This window comes from Mesoplodon mirus (genome assembly GCF_964341445.2).
Source record: "Mesoplodon mirus genome assembly, chromosome: 2".
Taxonomy (NCBI): Eukaryota; Metazoa; Chordata; class Mammalia; order Artiodactyla; family Ziphiidae; genus Mesoplodon; species Mesoplodon mirus.
In genome coordinates, this window is record NC_138977.1 from 81,004,144 (window position 1) to 81,024,695 (window position 20,552).

The 20,552-nt window shown below is 40.2% G+C and overlaps 1 protein-coding gene across 2 annotated transcripts in view; it reads left to right on the top strand.

The window, feature by feature from the left end:
- Positions 1-4,939: 4,939 nt before the first annotated feature.
- FAM114A1 (family with sequence similarity 114 member A1) overlaps positions 4,940-20,552 on the top strand; it is a 56,652-nt gene continuing 41,039 nt past the window's right edge. For both annotated transcript variants that reach the window (XM_082645307.1, XM_082645308.1), the window contains exons 1-2: positions 4,940-5,295; positions 15,325-15,412. In XM_082645307.1, coding sequence (XP_082501433.1) covers positions 4,948-5,295; positions 15,325-15,412 — 436 coding nt within the window. In that variant the 5' untranslated portion in view covers positions 4,940-4,947. The remainder of the gene's footprint in view (positions 5,296-15,324; positions 15,413-20,552) is intronic.

Sequence of the window (20,552 nt, forward strand, 5' to 3'; positions counted from 1 at the left end):
TGACTGTACCATGAATCCACCTCTCAGATGGAGTTCTGCCTCACACTCACATGTATATTAGCGACCAGGCTCAGTTATGTAGCTTGTTCCTTGTAGGTTGATGAAGTCCTAGCTCTCTTTGCTTTTAGGACTGCTCTGGTGGCAGGACTCAGCTAACCTTCTAATCAGGCTTTGATGTTCTCCTGCAATTAGCAGAAGAACTAGAAAAACTCTACTGCAAAGTTCAATAGCTGCTGGACTGAATATAATCTTTTGCTCTGGAAATGGAAGAGCTGAAAGCACCTGTGCATAATTTCTTGCCAATCCACTTTAAGCACTATTTCCATTTTATCAGTGAAAAATGCTTGTAATACCCCTTAGGATAAGTAGTACCCCCTGATAAATAGCGATCAGAGAGAGAGGGATAATTGAACCCTCTCAAAAGGTGAACACTCCATTACAGAATCTGAAATGCTAAGTAAGTAAAGACCCTGGAGAGTATATTCCTGAATAGGGCACTTCAAATGTTAACCAGCCACCCTCAGGGCATAAAATACAGCTAACTCACATAGATGTCACATGGTATGTGCTGAAATATTTTAGCACTGGGAACAGTATCACAACAATTGAGGGTGAAGCAGATACAACAAAGTGTTTATAATGCTTTTTATTCACCCATGAATGTTTATCATAACCAAGTTTATTCTCATGTTCCTGCTTATAGAGAAGTGAAATAGTTTGGAACTTCTTAATAATCCAGATTAATAAGGATTTTCAAATTATCTTACAAAAAATTAAGATATCAGACAGTGCCTATGACCAGCTGTTGATGAACAAAAAATGGGAATATAAGTGATGTCCAATATGGACCCATTCTCCTTATGGTTGTGCCCCTAGGACCCAGGCGGGGATAGGGCAAATTAGGACAGAGAACACTAGGCCATGGCCGTCAAGCACTGTCCTAGACCATGGGTTAGCAAACATTTTCTATAAAGGGCCAGCTAATAAATATTTCAGGCTTTGCAATTTTGTGGGCCATATGGTCTCTGTTGCAGCTATTCAACTCCACTGGCGTACTAGGGAAGCCATAGACAGTACATAAACAAATGAGCATGTCTGTGTTCCAATAAAATTTTATTTACCTAAACAGAGGGAAGGCAAATTTAGCCAGCAGGCTGTAGTTTGGCAGCCCCTCTCCTAGGCCAGTCCTGACTCAAGGTTTTCATAAAGATTTTGTAAGTTTCCATGTGATGATAGCTTTTCCCTCAATCTCATCCCCCTCCCATGAACCACAGTAACTACTCCTTTTCTGTACAGTGGCCTTTTTCACTCTTTACTATTTCATCTAGGCATTGACCATACTCATTGACAGACCATATCCAACCTTGAATATCTGAAATTTAATATCCCACCTAAAAGGAAATATGCATTATTTGCCTTTCCCATCTGTAGACTTGTTTACAGGTGTGTTATCAGAGAATTCAAGTATTTTTGTTTAAAAAGAGACATTCTAACTCAGTTATCTGGGAGGTGAAGGAACAAAGGAAAGACAATATGGGTCATTTGGAACCACTTGCTGTAAGATAACTCCTGAGTAGTGAATGGGGTAAAGACATTTTCTGCTTGCTTTCATTCCAAATTACACTTTAATTTTAAATCTCCACAAAAATATTAATATAACTCAACACACATATTTGTTGAGCTTCCCATTATGTTCAAGAAACCATGTTAAGTGCTATGTAAAATACGAAGACAAAACAAGGAAGATCCTTGTCTTCATAGAATTTACAGTATAGTAGGAAAACACTCAAAACGACTCTGATCAAAGACGATTATAACCTTCCAAAGTGAGACAGATGCAAGGCACTGTGGGAAGTTCAGAGGAAGAAAAATTATATCCAGTTGGGAAGAACAAAAATAGAGGAGGCAGTTATTTTAAATGGGCCTTAAATATGTTAAAACATCATACTGAACCAACAGCCACCTGAGGTTCTTTTGTGAATGTCAGGCATTTTTCACATACTTATGTTGTCTCACTTAAGGATTTGGAAGGGCATTGTGGGAGGTAAACCTAGTGGGATCAGAGCACAGGGGTCCTTGGATGGCAGCTGAAGGATGTAGCTTCATCTCAATAGGAAGTGGGAAGCCCCTGAGGCTGTCTGAGCAGGAAGTGATGTAATTAAAGCAGTGAGGTAAAGGGTGGGGAAGGATGGGGAAGTGAAAGGGAGAACAGTGGAGAGGTGAACCCAATATTGAAATCAACATGAATCAAATTGAGGACCTGATTGAAGGTGATGGCAGGGAAAATAGAAGTAAAAGAAAGGATATGGATTCTGAATAAAGAGCCTCTAGGATTTGAGCACTGGTTGAATGTAAGAGAAGAGGCAAGTGGCATTGCAGATAGGGCTCTGACGTGGCTCAATCTCAAAGTCAGATGTGGGTTCAGATCTCAAATCTGCCACTGTTCCTTAAAGTGTGACCTCTGAGCATCAGCTGCCTCATCTGTAAAATGAAGCTCGTCGTATCTAACTCACAGGAGATAGCACATTTAAAGAGCTTGGATTTAATAGGCACTCAGTAAATGATAGCTATTGATATTATATATTCTTGAGAGAGTAAAGGTTTGGTCAATGACAGCTCTGAGATTTTAAGCTTGGGTTATTGGAGAAATCTAGGTGCCATTAAAAGAAACACAAAGGTCAAAATGAAGATCTAGAATTAATGGCAAGACAACAGGTTTCCTTTGGGACAGAAAGAGATGTTCAGCTGACGATTAGAACTGCTTATCCAATGGTAGAATTTTTTCTATGGCAGTGTATTGAGATATAATTCATACATAACAAAGTTCACATACTAAAAATTCACTCTTTTTAAATGTGCAGTTCAGTGGTTTTTAACATGTTCACAGAATTGTACAGCCATTACCACTATCTAGTTTTAGGACATTTTCATCACCCACAAAAGAAATCTATACCCATTAGCAGCCATTACTCATTTCCTCTCCCTTCAGCCTCTAGAAGCCACTAATTTACTTTCTGTCTCTATAGAATGGAGGTAGATATTTGAGAGTCACAACATAGAAGTGTGTAAAACTGTGAGAAAGGAACATGATTCACCAAGGGAGAGAATGTAGCAAAAGAAAAGAAAATAGCTAGACAACTTTAGGGAATGTCTGAGGGGACAAGAGGGTTGGCATGGGCATGTGAGTTCTAAGTCTGTGCCATCATGTGACCAATATGTAAAATGACTTCCCATATACTGTGGTTTTAACAGTGACCAGAGATTTGACCAACTGGTAAACACTGAGGTCAACAAAAATACCCACTGATTTTCCTGAGACTTGGCTTCCTGTATAGTGAGAACACTGTGTCTTTATTTTAGACTAAGAAAATTATCATCTTGAATAAGCCTCCTAGATATGAGTTATCCAGTAAGATAGCCACTAGCGGGCTTCCCTGGTGGCGCAGTGGTTGAGAGTCCGCCTGCCGATGCAGGGGACACGGGTTCGTGCCCCGATCCCGGAAGATCCCACATGCCGCGGAGCGGCTGGGCCCGTGAGCCATGGCCGCGGAGCCTGTGTGTCCGGAGCCTGTGCTCCGCAACGGGAGAGGCCACAGCAGTGAGAGGCCCGCGTACAGCAAAAAAAAAAAAAAAGCCACTAGCCACACATACCTGTGTAAATTTAAGTTTACATTATTTAAAATTAATTTTTTTTTTTGGCTGCACCGCATAGCTTGTGGGATCTTAGTTCCCCAACCAGGGATCGAACCCAGGCCCACAGCCCTGAAAGCACCAAGTCCTAACCACTGGACCGCCAGGGAATTCCCTAAAATTAAAATTAAAAATTAGTTCCTCAGTTGCACTAGCCACATTTTAAGTGCTCAACAGCCACAGGTGACTGTTAGCTACCATATTGGCCAGTGCAGATACAGAACATTTTCATTATCACTGAAAGTTCTATTGAACTGCACTGTTCGATATGATAGCAATAACTTGCAAGCTTCATAAAGAGTTTTCTGCTTTGTAGGTTATTTTGTAATGGCTACATTCCTTATTTGGCTTAATATTGGCTTCTTTTTTTCTGTTTCTTCCTTGTGTTTTTCCATCTAAACTATTGTCCAAATATAGCCCAGGCCTTCACGGGCTGGTACCCAACAGGGCACACTTATGTGTATGTATGTCTCTCTCAATTTGAATTTCAGACCACATTGCAAAGCCAAACGTCAAATATTTTTTATAAGCTCTCAGGTATTTTCCATGCTTATTCTCATTATGGCTACAAATATAATTAATAAAGTCATATTAAATAAACACTTTCACAGATACAGATAATACTCTTAGTTCCCATATGAATATTTATTTCTTCATACCAAGTAAGAGATCCATGAAAGTTTAAAGAGAGCACGGTTGGCTTGTATTAGTTTTTTATAGCTGTTGTAACAAAGTACAACCAACATAGTGGTTTATAATAATACACATGTATTCTCTTATAGTTCTGGAGTCTCTGAGGGGAGAATGGTTTCCTTTGACTTTTTCAGCTTCTAGTGGCCACCAGTGTACCTTGGCTTGTGGCCCCTTCCTTCATCTTCAGAATGCATCACTCCAATCTCTGCTTCTGTCATCACATCACCTTTTCCTCTTTGTAGTCAAATCTCCCTCTGCCTCTCTCTGATAAGGACACTTGTGATTTCATTTAGGGCTCACCCAGATAATCCAAGATTCTTAATTTAATCATATCTTCAAAGTCCTTTTGGCCATATAAGGTAACATTCACAGCTTCCAAGGATTATGACATGGATGTTTTGGGGAGCCATTATTCAGCCTACCCCAAGGTTACATAAACTTTCTTCTTGGTAGAAGAAAGGTTACTCCCACCAGATTTAACTTAATCAGGGCTTTGAATTAAAGTTTAACAATTTGGATTAAAGCATAAGGTGTTTGTTTGTAACCATGTTGACAGATATTAAAATGTCTGATGATGGCGATGACACCTTAGCCGCTGGAGACAAAGCAGAAAGCACCAACATGCCCAATAGTGATACCTTACCCAAAGATGCAGAAGCTCACTGTGATTCAGCTACGATTTCAAATGAGCTAACGCCAGCTGACCCCAGAGGAGATGTGCATGAAAATGCGGCTGTTCAGGGTGCAGAGACTGCTGACACTGGACTCACTGAGCAGCCCAAAGACCCCGGTCCTGTGGAGCACCCCCCCAATGGAGAAGTGACTGAGGATGCCCTTGCTGAATGCATTGACTCCGTCAGCCTCGAGGGAGAACCTGGATCCGAAATACCCCTGAAAGAACAGAGTAATCCGGTAGGAGTGGTTCACTTGACTCAGTTCAACCTAAGTTCTTACTGATACTACCACGGCCATAGATTTGTGCCAGGCTCTGTGGGTAGGGATTAGGAGTTCAGTATACATTGTGACATTACCTCTGTCGTCAGAGATGTGTTGTGTGGTGAGAAAAGGCATATATGAGAGTAATTGGTCATTATAATATTTGCATTTTGATAATTGTTTTATTATTAATAATAACAATCACCAATTATTGGGCACATCCTGTGTGCGAGGCACTCTGCTAGCTACTCTATATGTTATGTAATTCACTCTATACAACAGTTCTTTGAGGTTCTAAGCTGGATATTATTGACCTCAAGTTATAGACGAGGCAACCAGGCTCAGAGATATTAAGCAACCCAGTAATATTAAGCTACTCAGTCGTAAATGGAAGATATTGTAATATTGAATGTAATGAGTCCAAATTATTAATGAACCTGATTCCACCCTAAACAAGTCAATGTTTCTTTAACATCACTCAAATTTTAATACATATTTACAAATCTACTGTGAAGATCTTAAACATTCAGATCATTCATTTATTATCACATACCGCCATCCAGGGGACCAGAGGCAGAACACATTCATGCTTCCCTTCAGTGCCTGCACCTGTCTCTCTGGGAGATTAGACAGGCCTGTGTCTCCCAGGTGGTACCTGGTTCCACATCAATATGACCATCAAGCTGGGTTTTCCTGACACCTTCCCCTCCATCCTTGTGGGGACTGGAAAGGGTGGGGAGGCACTGTCCTCCAATCCTGCCTTATAGAAGGATGCTATGGTATAGGAGAAATGAGAGTCTTCCCTCTGCCAGGCCCAGCCCTGCTCTCCTGGAGTGCCACAGATCACTGCCTTGAGGTGACTCTGCTTCAAGCAGTGAGGGACGGGAACGAAGCAGGGGGTCGGGGGGCCTGGGTTTTCATCCTCCATCTATCGTTAACTTTGTTAGTTTGAGCAAGACACCTAATTTCTCTGTGCTTCAGTTTTTCCTCTGTAAAATGAGGACTTTGCACACGAAGACCACGAGGTATCCTTCCAACTAATGTTTTGTGATTCTTTTATTCAGAATCAAGCTTCTGAGCCACAGTTTCCTCAAAGCGACTCTTAGAATTGTTCTAAGATAAGATGAGCTTGCTCAGGGAAGAGGCGGGGTTCCCATCACTGGAGATGTTTAAACAAAAGCAAACAGTCATTCTGCAGGAACGTCATGGAAGGCATTTGAGGACCAGATGGGAGTTTGGATCAGATATGAAAACATACATGTAAAATTTTGTTTACAAGTTCCATGATATCACAGACCCTTTAAAGCCATCCATGGACACCCCTGAGGGAACTCCTAGACCAGAGGGTCTCGACCCTAGCTGAACATTTCAACCACTGAGAGAGCTTTCAGAAATAATGATGCCAGGATGTATATTAGCCTGAATTCTCCAGAGAAACAGAACCAATAGGATATACCCTATTCTTGTATTTACCTATATGCCTGACTCTGGAACCTGGGTTCCCTCCATGCTGTCTTTCTATTGCGGGACCATTGGTTCCCATTGTTATTGTAAGTGCTACTATTGATACATATCTGTGTACATTAAGAAACTATGTCTTAGCCACACCATTCTGACCGAAGACAACTTAAAGAAACTACAAAAGCTCCACTGATTCAAAATATGTGAGCTCATGAAGGCTAGATTATACATTCCAATTTCAGACTTCTAAAAGTTATAACAGGGCTTCCCTGGTGGCGCAGTGGTTGAGAGTCCGCCCGCCGATGCAGGGGACACGGGTTCGTGCCCCGGTCTGGGAAGATCCCACATGCCACGGAGTGGCTAGGCACGTGAGCCGTGGCCGCTGAGCCTGTGCGTCCGGAGCCTGTGCTCCGCAACGGGAGAGGCCACAACAGTGAGAGGCCCGCGTACTGCAAAAATAATAATATTTTAAAAATTAAAAAATAAAAACAATTAAAAGTTATAACAAGATTGCTAATAAAGATAGCACAAAAAAAGTCAGTATGCTCCTACACATCCATCTTCCTAAATTTTGAGCAAATCAAATGAATCCTACTCTTGCAAGCACTTTATAAACCTCCTTAGTGCTACAGGGACAGAGCCAGCTGGCAGACAGATACTCCCCTCCTCTCCCAGCACCACTGATAGCTTTCAAGGACTTTGAAAAGGTGAGCATTTCCTCCTAAGGAAGCATCACAAAAGTATCTGGATGGAAATACAAATATTGGCCACAGAGTTGGGGCCATGGCTCTGCATGTATGTGTGTGGCACTGCATCAGGAGCTCAGATAGAAATGGGGTGTAGGAGGAATTCTTGTGAGTATATTGGTTCTAAGAAGGCAGAAAGCTGATATGGGTGGCTGGAAGGGCCTTGAAGGGAAGGGATATATCTCTTTCACCCAGGTTCCATTTAAACCCTTCTAAATAGGTACAAATATAGTCTCTTTTAAATAATTACCAGAACCAGAAAATGGGGGTTCTGCTATCTCTCGTGGCAGCCTATCCTTGTATCTTAGGTTAATATAGAAGAGTTCAGTTTTGTGCTTTGTCTTCAAGCATTGTTCATTTGCTGTTTTATTTGCTGTTTGTTGGACACTTATAAGAAGTCCTTTTGCAGTGATGAAAACAACCATTCTTCTGTTGATTCAGCAGATAATGAATTCTACAAAAAATCTTCAATGAAAAGCTCATTTACAGGTTGGCTGTTTGGATCTTGAACACAGTTCCCCTGAGGAATGTCAAGTCCTATAGGAGTAGTCAAGCTCCAAAACCTATCTGATTCCAGGTGTATCTGAGCCTAAAAGAATCTCATCACCTTTAAAAAAAGTTTCTAAGGGAAAATGCCTGCTTAAAAAAAACCTGGCAGAATAGTCTTTGAAGAAGTAAACTTATATAATCTAGGACACTAGATTTTGTGATAATGGGTTTAAATGTATATATTTTTCTATAAGTGGTCTGAGTTCCCTTAAAATCCACGTTATTAGCTTCACCTTTGCCTGAGCCAGCATGGGGGCCATAACTTGGCAGGTAGGGTGGTGTGACAAGGAGGGGGCCTGGGGCCAGTGGTTCTGCCAGCTGCTCAGCTGGCACCTCTACTTTGAAGGATCACACTGTTCACAATTGATGCACTCAGAGAAGGTATTTCTGTCTTTAGGGCCCCTTTCTCATCCATTCTGATGTACAGACTCAGAAGCCATTGAGTTAAGGCTTCCTTCAGGAATCCACTCTACAACATCCATAAGAGATGGTCCCCAGCCTCCCTTGAACTTCGGAGGTTGTACTAGATCCTTTAAGGCCTCAACCAGCCTCAGGATACATGAGTTATGCCCCAGAATCTGAGTAGTACAACTATCTTCAGGACGCCTACCATCAGTTGGGTAAGGCAGCGTTGCATAAAAGCAACTATAGCATGTCTTATAGTACTAGATAGGACAGGCACAAGGTAGCCTTAGATGGAGCACTCAAATCAACCTTAAGGAGTCAGTGAAGTCCTCAGCCTCCATTCAGAGATGTTTGTCTTGAGTGCTAGCCTGGAGCGACATTTATTCCCAGAGATCTTGTGGGACCTTATTATATACCAGTCTATCAGCCCCTAAAAGATCTAATCTAGATAAAATTTCTCTAAATTTTTAGCACCAAGAAATATTTCCCAGAATAAAAAAAAATTCATCCCTACCGTCCTACACCAGTGCATAAGGCCAATTATGAAGAAGGTAAAGAACGCAATGCTACAACTAAAAGTACTCTCAAAGGAAAACATAGACTACCACTCAGTAGTTATGTCCCTGGAAAAGGAAAAGCAGGGTGTTTAAGAGCAATAAAATTGCTATCAACAGAGACAAAAATGAGAGAACATAGGCCAAGACATGCTGATGATAGATTTTTGCCTCTTAAATGAGTGAGTAGAGTTTGCTCCAATTCTGTTGGAGTATTTCTCCTTTTAAGCACCTGACTTTTTTTCTCCATCATGGCACCTGATTTTTGACTTGGGCAACCAGGTGGATGGTGTTGCCTTATGGCTATATTGGGCAGTGCTTCCTAAATCTGGTGGTATATTAGAATTACCTGGGAAGCTTGTTAGAAATTCAGATTCTCGGTAGAAACCCGGAGAGATTCTTGTTTAAAAATTTATTTACTTATTTATTTTTGGCTGCGTTGTGTCTTCGTTGCTGTGCACAGGCTTTCTCTAGTTGTGGTGAGCGGGGGCTACTCTTCATTGCGGTGTGCGGGCTTCTCATTGCGGTGGCTTCTCTTGTTGCAGAGCGCGGGCTCTAGAGCGCAGGCTTAGTAGCTGTGGTGCACGGGCTTAGTTGCTCCACGGCATGTGGGATCTTCCCGGACCAGGGCTGGAACCCGTGTCCCCTGCATTGGCAGGCGGATTCTTAACCACTGTGCCACCAGGGAAGCCTGCTGAGAGATTCTTATTCAGAAGATCACAGTAGAAACCAAGACTCTGTATTTTTAATAAGTTCCCCCAGATAATACTCTTGCAGTCAATCTGTGGACCCGTGTTTGGGAACCACTAATATGGGAATCGTGTAAAATTGAGAAGATGGTGAGTTCCATATTGAACATGAGATGAGACATCCAAGTGAAGATATTTTGTGGGCAGTTGGTTATAGTGGTCTGGAGCCCAGGGGATGGAGAGAGATTTGGAGGCCATCAGCAACTGGATGTTATTTAAGTAATGGGAGTGGGTAAGATTGCCCAGGTGTTATATATAAATAAAGAAAGAACAGAGGCCAAGGACCTGGCCCTGAAGTCTCTTGTCTCTAAGCCACTTTGGTCATGGACAGCTCTTTGATAAGTTGTGGTTGCCAGCAAAGTTCATTCTATAAATGAAATCAAATCTCAAATCACATTATACTACACTGACATTTTAAAATTAAACATTAATTAACAAGAAAGTTAAAGATAGTTTGTGAGAACTCACGTAGGCTTGGGAATGTGCCATTGTTTTGGACTTTTAGGTGCTTTGACCACTACCCTGCGTGAAAGGTGCATTCAATGCAAATGTCTAGAATTCTAGGGGCAGGGGTTTCTTCCCTTATACCTGGCATCAAGAAACCAGAATTCTCCAGAGTTCAGAGATGGATAGAAGATCATTTAGTACAGGGAAAAACCCTTTCTTACACCCTATTCATGTAAAGGTAGGAAGAGGCTCTAAAATATATTTAACCATCTACAAGTGTTTAACACCTTTAATTTCACCATCTAGAACCCCTTTCAGATATTTAAAATGCTAGTCAGCAGTCCACCATGTTTACCAGTTAAAGCCCATTTCTGTAATTCAGTATGCTAATTAGCAAAGCATAATACGTTAATACAGATGCAAATAATAGAAGTGTTCATTATAGCTGCCTTTGGGGTATGGCTTTCCTGATTAGGATGCCAGCTGACCACCTGGACTGTGTGTATTTTATTGGAATGCTGGAAGCAGTTGGGTTGTAACTTAATCTAAGGAGCTTCCATAATATCACAATATGCATGTGGAAACTTTCTAAAGTAAACTGAAATCATCATAATAAGGGATGGACAAAAAAAGCAAGAGTCAAAAGATAGGTCATGAAAGCCATGAGAATAGAGTCTTTTAAGAACTGAAAAGTGCTTAAGCTTCTGATGCTACTGAGAGGTCAAGAAATAAAATGACTAAAATGAGTCCATGGCTTTGACAATGAGGAAGCCATTGTGATCTTGGTGAGAATGGTTTCATGAAATAGTGACCATGGGAGAGTCACCATGGTGGGTAGAGGAGTGGAGGGGGTGGATACAGAAGGCAGGCACCTTTTTTTAGAGTTGAAGAAGAAAGAAGGACATGGAGCAGAAGCCAGAGAAGTTCGAAAGAAACATTTTGTCATTGTGATTTTCATTTGCTGGTTTTAAGATGGAGGAATCGTGCACATCATTAAATGTGGGAAGCAGCCAGAGAGAAAGGTTGAAAAACCAGGCAAAAAGGGAGAACCAACCTTCCCAAGCCCAGAGGAGTTCAGATGGAGGTGATAATTATAACTAAGAGGAAGATATCATCTCCGTTATGATAGAAGGGGAGGAAGTAATTGTGACCGGGGGTGCAGTAAAGTTAGATTTGTATTGAGATAGGTTTTTGGTGTAGGCCAGTGTGTGTTTTGTCCATAAAAAAAAGCTACTCAGACTTTTAATTTGGTTTAAACAATTAGTGTTCAATATATTAAGGTTACAGATTCACAATGTCAATTCTCCCTAGTATTTACATTCATCTCACAAATCTTACTCTATTTAGAAGCCTAACATAATTGAACAGTCACTTTCAAGGGGCTTTTGATTAATGCTTCGTCCTTTTTGCCAACTTAAACACTGTCAAATATTTTTAAACTACATCTATAAACTTAATATACTTTTTAAGTACCTCATTTATCTACTTAAACAAAATCTTGCTGAGTACTTAAAAATTGTTGTAAATCTTAAATTTATAGAGTAGACTAAACAACCCCTTAGGTGGCATAACATTATGCATAAACTTAGGAAGATTTCAGCTTAAAAATCAGAAGTCTAATAATTCAATTATTCATTTTAAAATGATTTTCAAAAAATTGTCACTCTAATCAGTCATATTCCTTAAACATCAGTAGTATAGAAAAGACCAAATATGCACAAAATGATTAATAGCATATTTCATGCTTTAAACCTTTCCATATTTGATGTTAAATCTTCCTAGAGTTGAATGATGCATACTCACCAAAGAACAAGATTACCTGGGAATAACTGAGGCCATTTTCAAGCAAATATTTCGACAGAGCTGCAGGCATCCAGAGTAATTTACATCCTCCCAAATGTCACACTGAGCCCTTTTTAGAACAGCTGTGTCACAAGTTACAAAACTTAAAAAGGCTTTGGTCTCATAACTCCTACTGTCCACATCCCAAGACCAAAGTTATACACAATATCTGATTCTTGATCTACTCAAGGAAATAGGACAACCAGTTTGGTCTTTATCCTTTAAGAGAGGTACATATATTTTCTATCTAAATGCTAAAGGCCTTTGAATTTGATGGAATTCTAAGATTTGTACATAGTTTTCTATCTAATGATACCTTTGAACTTGATAGCCTAAAAATAAATAAATGTCTTTTAAATTTAAAGAACTTCGAACTTGATAGAATCTTGCACTCTTTCATGTTCTTAGGACCACACAACAGTTATAGATGTTTAAATGATCTCCAGTTGAGTTTTGGAGATCCCTCTTGATCAAACCAAGTCTGATTTGCTATTAGAATATGTGGTCACTCTTCTGTGAGTTTATGAGGAAGGGACAGGAAGTTGAGAGAGTTCTCATCTGATGGCTTCTGTTTTCTCTGTAAATTAGGATGTGAAGTTCTCTGGTAAAGGAGGTGGGGGTTACATGGGTGAGGGTGAGAAAAAAGCTTTAAAATATCCATATATGAAAATGGGAGATCTGAGTAGATCCATGCTGCCTAATTTATAGTCTCATAAGCATGTGACATTAAAGCTATTTAAAGTGGAGACAATACTCAAGATGAGATATATTTATAATTTATGTCAAACATTCAGTTTTTGTGGTTTTATATTAAATGTGCACATTTAGTTATTTGAGTATTTGCCATTGATAACAAATATTCTTTTTAGCTGCTCAGGAAGTCACAGCTCAGTGTCAAAGGAGCTTTATTAATAAGGCAATTGAAGTAGTCACAATGCAAAAAGTTCTAGACTCATTTAACATTAATTTCCATTTGCTAGTCAATTACCAGCTGTCAGGGCATATTAAGTATTGTAAATTTGAGTCAGAAACTGTCACCCCTAAGTGTATTAACTCTCCCTAATCACATAGGTAGAAATTTGTCCAATGAAAGAACTGTATTAATCACCAACTTACATCTGTCTTCATGATGGTATAAAATTGCCACTGGCTTCATTGCTGAAGTGAAGTAAATCAATGTAGACACCAAAAATGAAAGCAGACTGTCATGAATCTTGAGTATTTCCATTCATGTTAACAAGCTTCTCATTGTTTCCAAACAGAAAAATAATGTCAGCCAACTTTCAAAGCTTTTTGCTTCTTAGTGTTAAAAATGTAGTTACTTCTTCTTATTATTATTACTAGTTAACATTTCTGGAGTATTTATTATGTGCTAGGCACTATGCTTACAGATTTATGTGAATTATTTCTTTTAATTTTCACAATAACCCTGTGAGGTTATTGGTTCTTATACTTATGGTTGCATTTTTGTAATGAGTCAGTGATAGCTAAAAGACTTGAGTAACTAACATGTCCAAGTGGCAGAGCCTGGAGTCAAACCCAAGCAATTTAAGTCCATAACCTTTACTCTTGACCAGTAGTCTATGCTGATGGATGATGTTTGATATTTACGAGGTGAATCACTTAGGAATGCATTTGGCTGCAAGTAACTAAAACCCAACATATATTAGCTTACAAAATAACAATTAATTTTTTCTCACTTAACAGAAAGAATGGAGATATGCAACAACTCACATTTGTTTAGTAGCTTAGCAGTACCAGGACCAGTGACTCTGTGATTCCCTGGCCTTTCCCTCATGGCAGCAAAAATGGCTGCTTCAGTTTCAAGCATCAGGTCCACATTCAGGGCAGGAAAAAAGGAGAGGGGAGAGTCGGCACCAGACAAAACTGTGTAATTTATCATGAAAGCAAAACCTTTCCCATTTATATCTCATCTGTCAAAACTGTTTCACATGGCCACCCTTATCTGCAAGAGTGGAAGATAAGAGTGGAAGACTGCATGCAGAAGGAAGTTGGGGATGATGATGGACCAGCCTTGAGTCAAAAGTTATAGAATCTACAAACTCTGTAGGAATTTTTCATTTCCTTCTTAACTTCTTCCTTTCTTTTCTTGGAGTGAAAGAGCTGTTATTCTCCATCTCCTAATGTGTTCTTGCCTCATTTTCTATAATGCATTCCTGGATATGAAGGGAAAGCTGTGGTTCCACCGAGTCAGGATGCATTGGTTGCAAGTAACAGAAACTAAGCACACCTAAGAAAATGGATGAATTTCAGTCATTTATTTCACAACTAAATTTATTAAGCGCTCATTATACGCCATGAATCCTATGCTCTGTGGACACAACAGTGAACAAAACATTAAAAGAGAGAGAAGCACTGTGCTAGAATCTCATGAAACCCAAACGTAGGAGTGCAGCAGGGCCTTGAAGAGGGACAGGAAGCAGAGGCTGAGAAGCTCTCTGGAATCCAAACAGCTTCTCTGAGCGTATCTCAGAGAAGATTCTGCTCACTGTGCTTTCTCTTAATTCTTAGTCTGTATGGTGGGTAGAATATGGTCACCCCACATTGTCTGAATTTTTATCTTCTATTCAAGCTGAACCAGAATATCTCAGTCCCAATCGAAATACCTAGGAAAAAGAATTTGAATCAAGGGAGCCCAGGGACAGTGAGAGATATAGTTACAGGGGTCATCGTGAGTGGAGTGGACACCTTGAAAGTTGTCTACCTCAAAAGGCTTCCTGTTGCTATTCGCCATCTCCAAGCTTATTGATGCTTTTCTAGACACTTTGCCTACTACCATCCATGCCAAAGCTCCCTCCTACCACCCCAGAGATTTGACAGTTAACTTTACCTTGAAGAGCACATTACTTTAGTTCTGTAAAAATTGCATGAGTCAAGGTTGTTTTGGAGTTTTGAGAAATCACTCTGTACCCTAAAATATTAAATCTCCCCCTCCCCTCCACAGCCCTATCCCTGTCTTCCAGATAATGGGAGATTTGGATCTTAGTTGACATCACATTCCCTTCTCACTTCAAGCTAAGCCCTCAGAAGCCAACACCACTACAAACCAATTTGGTTCCAAAGTACACATTGCAATGTAGACTGGTTTATGGCCCTTATAAACTATAAGCCAATGAGATATGGTTGTTGGTGATTTTTTTTTAACCTTCTCTTTGTTTCAAATGAATGGGTGTTTTTCCATTCAGGGATAAATGAAATTGCTGACCTTGTGGGTAATCTGGTTTTTTGCAGGCCGTGGATTCCTCTCCACATGGAGGGGGCTGGGCAGGCTGGGGCTCCTGGGGCAAATCTCTGCTCTCATCAGCATCTGCCACAGTAGGTAAGCATTACACATTGCGTTTGAATGGATAAAGTTCAGGAGCCAAATAGGATATGACATTTTGATCATATCACGTACTGATAGAGTTTAACATTAGCTCATGACATAATAAGAGCAAATTGTTTTTCGTGTTTGCTGTTCTAAGTACTTCCTGTATATTAATATATTTATTCTTCAAAATAACCCTATGAGGAGGTACTCTTATTTTCTCCATTTTAGAGGTAAGGAAGCTGAATCACAGAGAGGTTAAACATTATCCAAAGTCAGGAGTGGCTGAATTGGGCTTTGAACCACACAGTATGGCTTTTAACCATTATATTATACTGCATCTTCGAATATAAGATTTAGGCTTTTATAATATATCCTTAATGCTTTGTGATTATCATCCCACTTGAACATTTTAAAATATATAAATAGCCTACTCCCTAAAAGGATTTGAGGTATCTCAATAAAAGGCATTCATCACAGGGTATTAAAATACAAATACAAAAAGAAATATGCAGGTTGGGAGGAGATATATATCAAGGCTAATATAATTGAACATTGACCTTAACTCTGAGACTCTTGGCTACCAGTAGATTATCTATCTCACTGAGTGATAAAACAAGACAGTTTATTTAGATAAATTTATTTTCCTCATATTAAACTTTTGAAGAAATGTCTCGTATTGGCTCGTATACAAAGAGAAAATATAATGGACAATGTCTTCATCAGTGAAGGTTTGTCAAAATATTCTTCATGTGACCATTTCTTGTATCCACTCTTCATGAAAACTGAAGGTACAACATAAACATGTCTATGATAATGTAGCTGTAGCATTTCATCTTGAGGGTAGAGAGTGAAGAGTAGGACAGGGGAAGTCACAGGTAACACAGCTTGCAGATCATCTAACTCAGGTGTTCTCAAGGTATCTCTGTGGCATGAGGATCTTGTGATGGGCCATGAATTGGTCCAATTCACTGTTACTCCTAAAACCAGCAGAGCTGAGGTCTTTGACCCCACTCTAATGGACCATGGTCACAAACAGTTGAAGGGCCAGATACCTAATCTGATAGAATTTAGACTCCCTGGAAGAATGGATAGATTGCATTCTCCTAATTCTATGTCTGTCAAGTATCAGGAGAGCTCTGGCAAGAAGTAGATGGTGGTCAAATAAACATTGCCCTCTGCATGAAAGCCTGGAAAGCAAATTTTTTTCTATTGCTAATTGAAAGGCCAGGTATGCCATGGATATTACAGATGCAGATGGAAAATTTAATCAGATTAAAGTAGAAGAGCCTGTTTTGTTTTTTGAACAGGACAGAGTCTTTTCATAGGAGTGAGGACAGGAACCTGAAGGCATCCTACTTCCTAGGGAAAATGTTGAGCTTTTAGTGGCTCTCAAATGGATCTTGCCACTGGCAACACTCAGGATTGCCAGCTTTCTGAACCAAAATTAAAAATGTGCAGTCTAAAAGTTTTTGAAGTTGTGATAAGTCATGGAACAGTAAATTATATGGTCACCAAATTATACAGCTCTCCTCATGGTTTACGTCATAAAACAGTACAGTGTTTTGGGTGCTTCCAGTTATAATGGTGTCCAGAACTGCCCTGGCTTATAATGAACTTGTTGCTTCAGAAGGTTCTATTATAGACAAAGGATTTACTTTCTCGTTAAAAATTTAAATATAAGCTCCTTCCACAGTAAAGACAGCTATCAGCTGCCCTGTGGGTGTCATGTGCAGGTGTTTTTGGTACACTTACAGGTGCACTCACCTGTGACTGCTTTGCTCCTGGTAGGTCTGACTCTTTGCTATTGTTTCTTATCAGTCAGCGACTACACCTCACCATTTGACTTTGGGCTTTGCTGGACCTTTATAAAGTTTTCCATCCATCAACTGGCGGCTTGCCTGTTGAATTTACTGTCCATTATCTTTTTCAGTGTCCTGTTGTAATCTGACCTTTGAACATATACAGCCTAGTGCAGCCTTCATCCGGTGGACTGTGCTCCAAGACCTCTAGGTTTTGTTACCTGATTCAGGTATAACCAGTAGATGATGCTGGCTTTACTGCTTAAAAATCAGGCTGTGACTCCGATGGCAGGTCCCAGCCCATACTTGTAGGCACTCATCTTTTAATTTGACCTCAAGTCAGTGTCTTAATCTTTAGCCTGTGCTTGGGTTTGGGGTTACTCTTGAGGTTTCCCTAAGGCACCCCGAATAAATGTTGTGTCTTGTTAATGTTGCAACCACCTAAAAGTTGTGGTTCTTCTCACCTGGCTCTGTGCAGTAACTGATCCAGAAGAACCTGGGGAGATAACTGCCTGTGGACCAGTAGAATCATTGTGCCATCACTACTGCCATTTCCCTCTTATGGTTGGTGGAGACAGGGTTCCTCTGAGATGATCTGACAGTCACACATTGCCCCATCAAATATCAGAATGAAGTTCAAGTAGACCCTCTTGTATTCACTTCTGTTGCTGTGTAACAAATTACCACACATGTGGAGGCTTAAAACAACATACAGTGATTATCTCACAGTTTCTATGGATCAGGAATTCAGGTCCAAGATAGCTGGGTTCTCTGCTTAGTGACTTGCCAGGCTGAAATCAAGGTGTCAGCTAGCTGCATTGTCATCTGACATTCAGGGTCAGTTTCAAGGTTATTCACGTTGTTGGCAGAATTAGTTCCTTGTGGTTGTAGGGCTGACACCCCTCTTTTCTTGCTGGTTATTGGCCAGGGTCACTCAACTCCTAGAGGCTGCCCTCCGGTCCTTTTTCAAAGCTAGCAGGATAATTTCTCCCATGCTTCCAATCTCTCCCTTTAGGAAGGGCCCAAGTCCCTTTTAAAGCCCACCTGATTAGTTCAGGCTCATCCAGGATCTCTCTTTTGATTAACTCAAATTCAACTGATTAAGGACCTTAATTACTTCTGAAAAGTTCCTTCACCTTTACTGTATAATGTAACCTAATCATGGGAATGAATCCCATCATATTCACAATCCTGTCCACACTCAAAGTGGGGGGATTACATGTTGCATATGCCAGGGTTGAGAATCTTGGGGTGATCTTTCAATTCTCCTTAACAAACCTCCCTTTTCCGTTTGAAAACCTCATCAGTTATACCAACGATGCCAGAAACTTAGTTTTTTTTTTTTGTTTTTTTTTTTTTTTTTTTTTTTTGCGGTACATGGGCCTCTCACTGTTTCGGCCTCTCCTGTTGCGGAGCACAGGCTCCGGAAGCACAGGCTCAGCGACCATGGCTCATGGGCCCAGCCGCTCCGCGTCACGTGGGATCTTCCCAGACCACGGCACGAACCCATGTCCCCTGCATCGGCAGGCGGACTCTCAACCACTGCGCCACCAGGGAAGCCCGAAACTTAGTATTTTTTAAGGGCTCTGGCTACATGTTGGAATTTTTTTTTCAGGAGAAGGAAGGATTTATTATTATTTGCAGTAAGTAAGGAGAATACCAGGGATCCTTCCCAAAGCACTGTCTCCCTGATATATGTTGGAAGTTTGAAAAGCATTTTAATCTTCGCATTTTTCTCTTATTTGCACCCACAATGACCAAAGGGCACATGAGGGAGAGCAAAGAAAATTTGAAATATTGATACTCATTCTAAGAATCCCTTTGGAAAAATTGGAGCTATCTTTAGAGATGTAGAGACTAAATTTGTTCATCACCACTGGTCATCACAACCCCAATAAATGCAATAACAAGATAGCTGAATGCCATCTCTAAGTTGTTCTCCAGGTATATTTTGGAGATTTTTGGTCAGGATGGGCTTTAACTTTACAAAATAATAGTAGCTAAACTAATACCAGTATATACTTGAAAATGAGATAAGTATTTTGGTGGACCTGATAGAGAATTAAAACTTGAAGCATAACGGGAGGCTTAGGTTCCAAGGCTGGAAACAGGCAGTGGTGGTGATTGGGAATTCGACTCCCAAAAGATAACAGGGATCACAAGTGTCCCACAAATGAAGAGGTGTCACAGCCAGGCTCACAGCCTGAAGCAGAGGGTTAGAATAGGGTTCAACCACCTGTTTACAGAAGCTTGAAAAAGTTATGGGCACCGTCCTGGGCTGTGGTCTATCTTGAGCTACTATCTTTGGATTGAGAGAGGCAAGCAAGGCAGACCTTCCATTATGTACAGGCAAATAATATCCATCCAAGGCTTTGCAGCATTAACAGTTTATTATCACAGGACAAAACAACTTATTGGAAAACAGAGCACTCACAGCAGCAGACAAACTCTTGAAGGTTTATAAATTGCCTGTGGAAAGTAAAGAAAGAAAATAATCTGTGACATATTCTATTGCAATTAATTCCCACTCAGAAACCTCATGTTACCCCCGGGGTAATTCCAGTTGCAGATGGAATTCTATGCAAGACAGCATCTATAACAAAACTCAGAGCTGTCAATTGAGCACTAGAAACAGAAACTGGTACTTCTTACAGTTGTTGAAAAACTGCAGTCACAATCATTAGAACTGTTTAGAGTTGGCAGGAGAGTAATTGGAGAATGGAAAGATTTAGAAGGTGGTTCTGTCCTGGAAAGAGCACTGTATCAGAAGTCATAAGACCTGAGACCCGGTCCCAACTGCTACTAACTTGTGATCTCAAAGAATTGTCACTACCTAGCTACACTATGCACTGAACCTCTCCAGACTCAGCTCCTTACTTGGAAAAGTATGGGTAGAAGAACTTGAGAAATTCTAAGATTCCTTCCATCTTCCAGAATATGATGATTCCATAGTTTGTAGCTGTATATAGCAGGAGAAAGATATTTGTAACCACTGTGCTAAGTAGAAAAATATAGAAAATTGATTGACTTTTTGATACACTGTATTTTTATATTTTATCTTTTGCCTCACTACTTTGACCCCCAAGGTTAAGGGAAAGTGAGAAAAAGCAACCTTTCCAATGCTTATATAAAATCAAACATTTCTCAGCCAACAATTGTTTTTGGAGAGGCCATATCTCCTGCATTAGTTTCGTTGACAGCCACACTATTATCACATTCTAAGAAGACTTGATCAGCCTCCATTCATGCCTTTGGACAAGTTCATAAGATACAATGAAAATGGTTGTTATTTAAGATCCAGGAAGAAACCAGAGTGGGAAAGGAAAATGTAAAAAAAAAGAAAAAGCAAT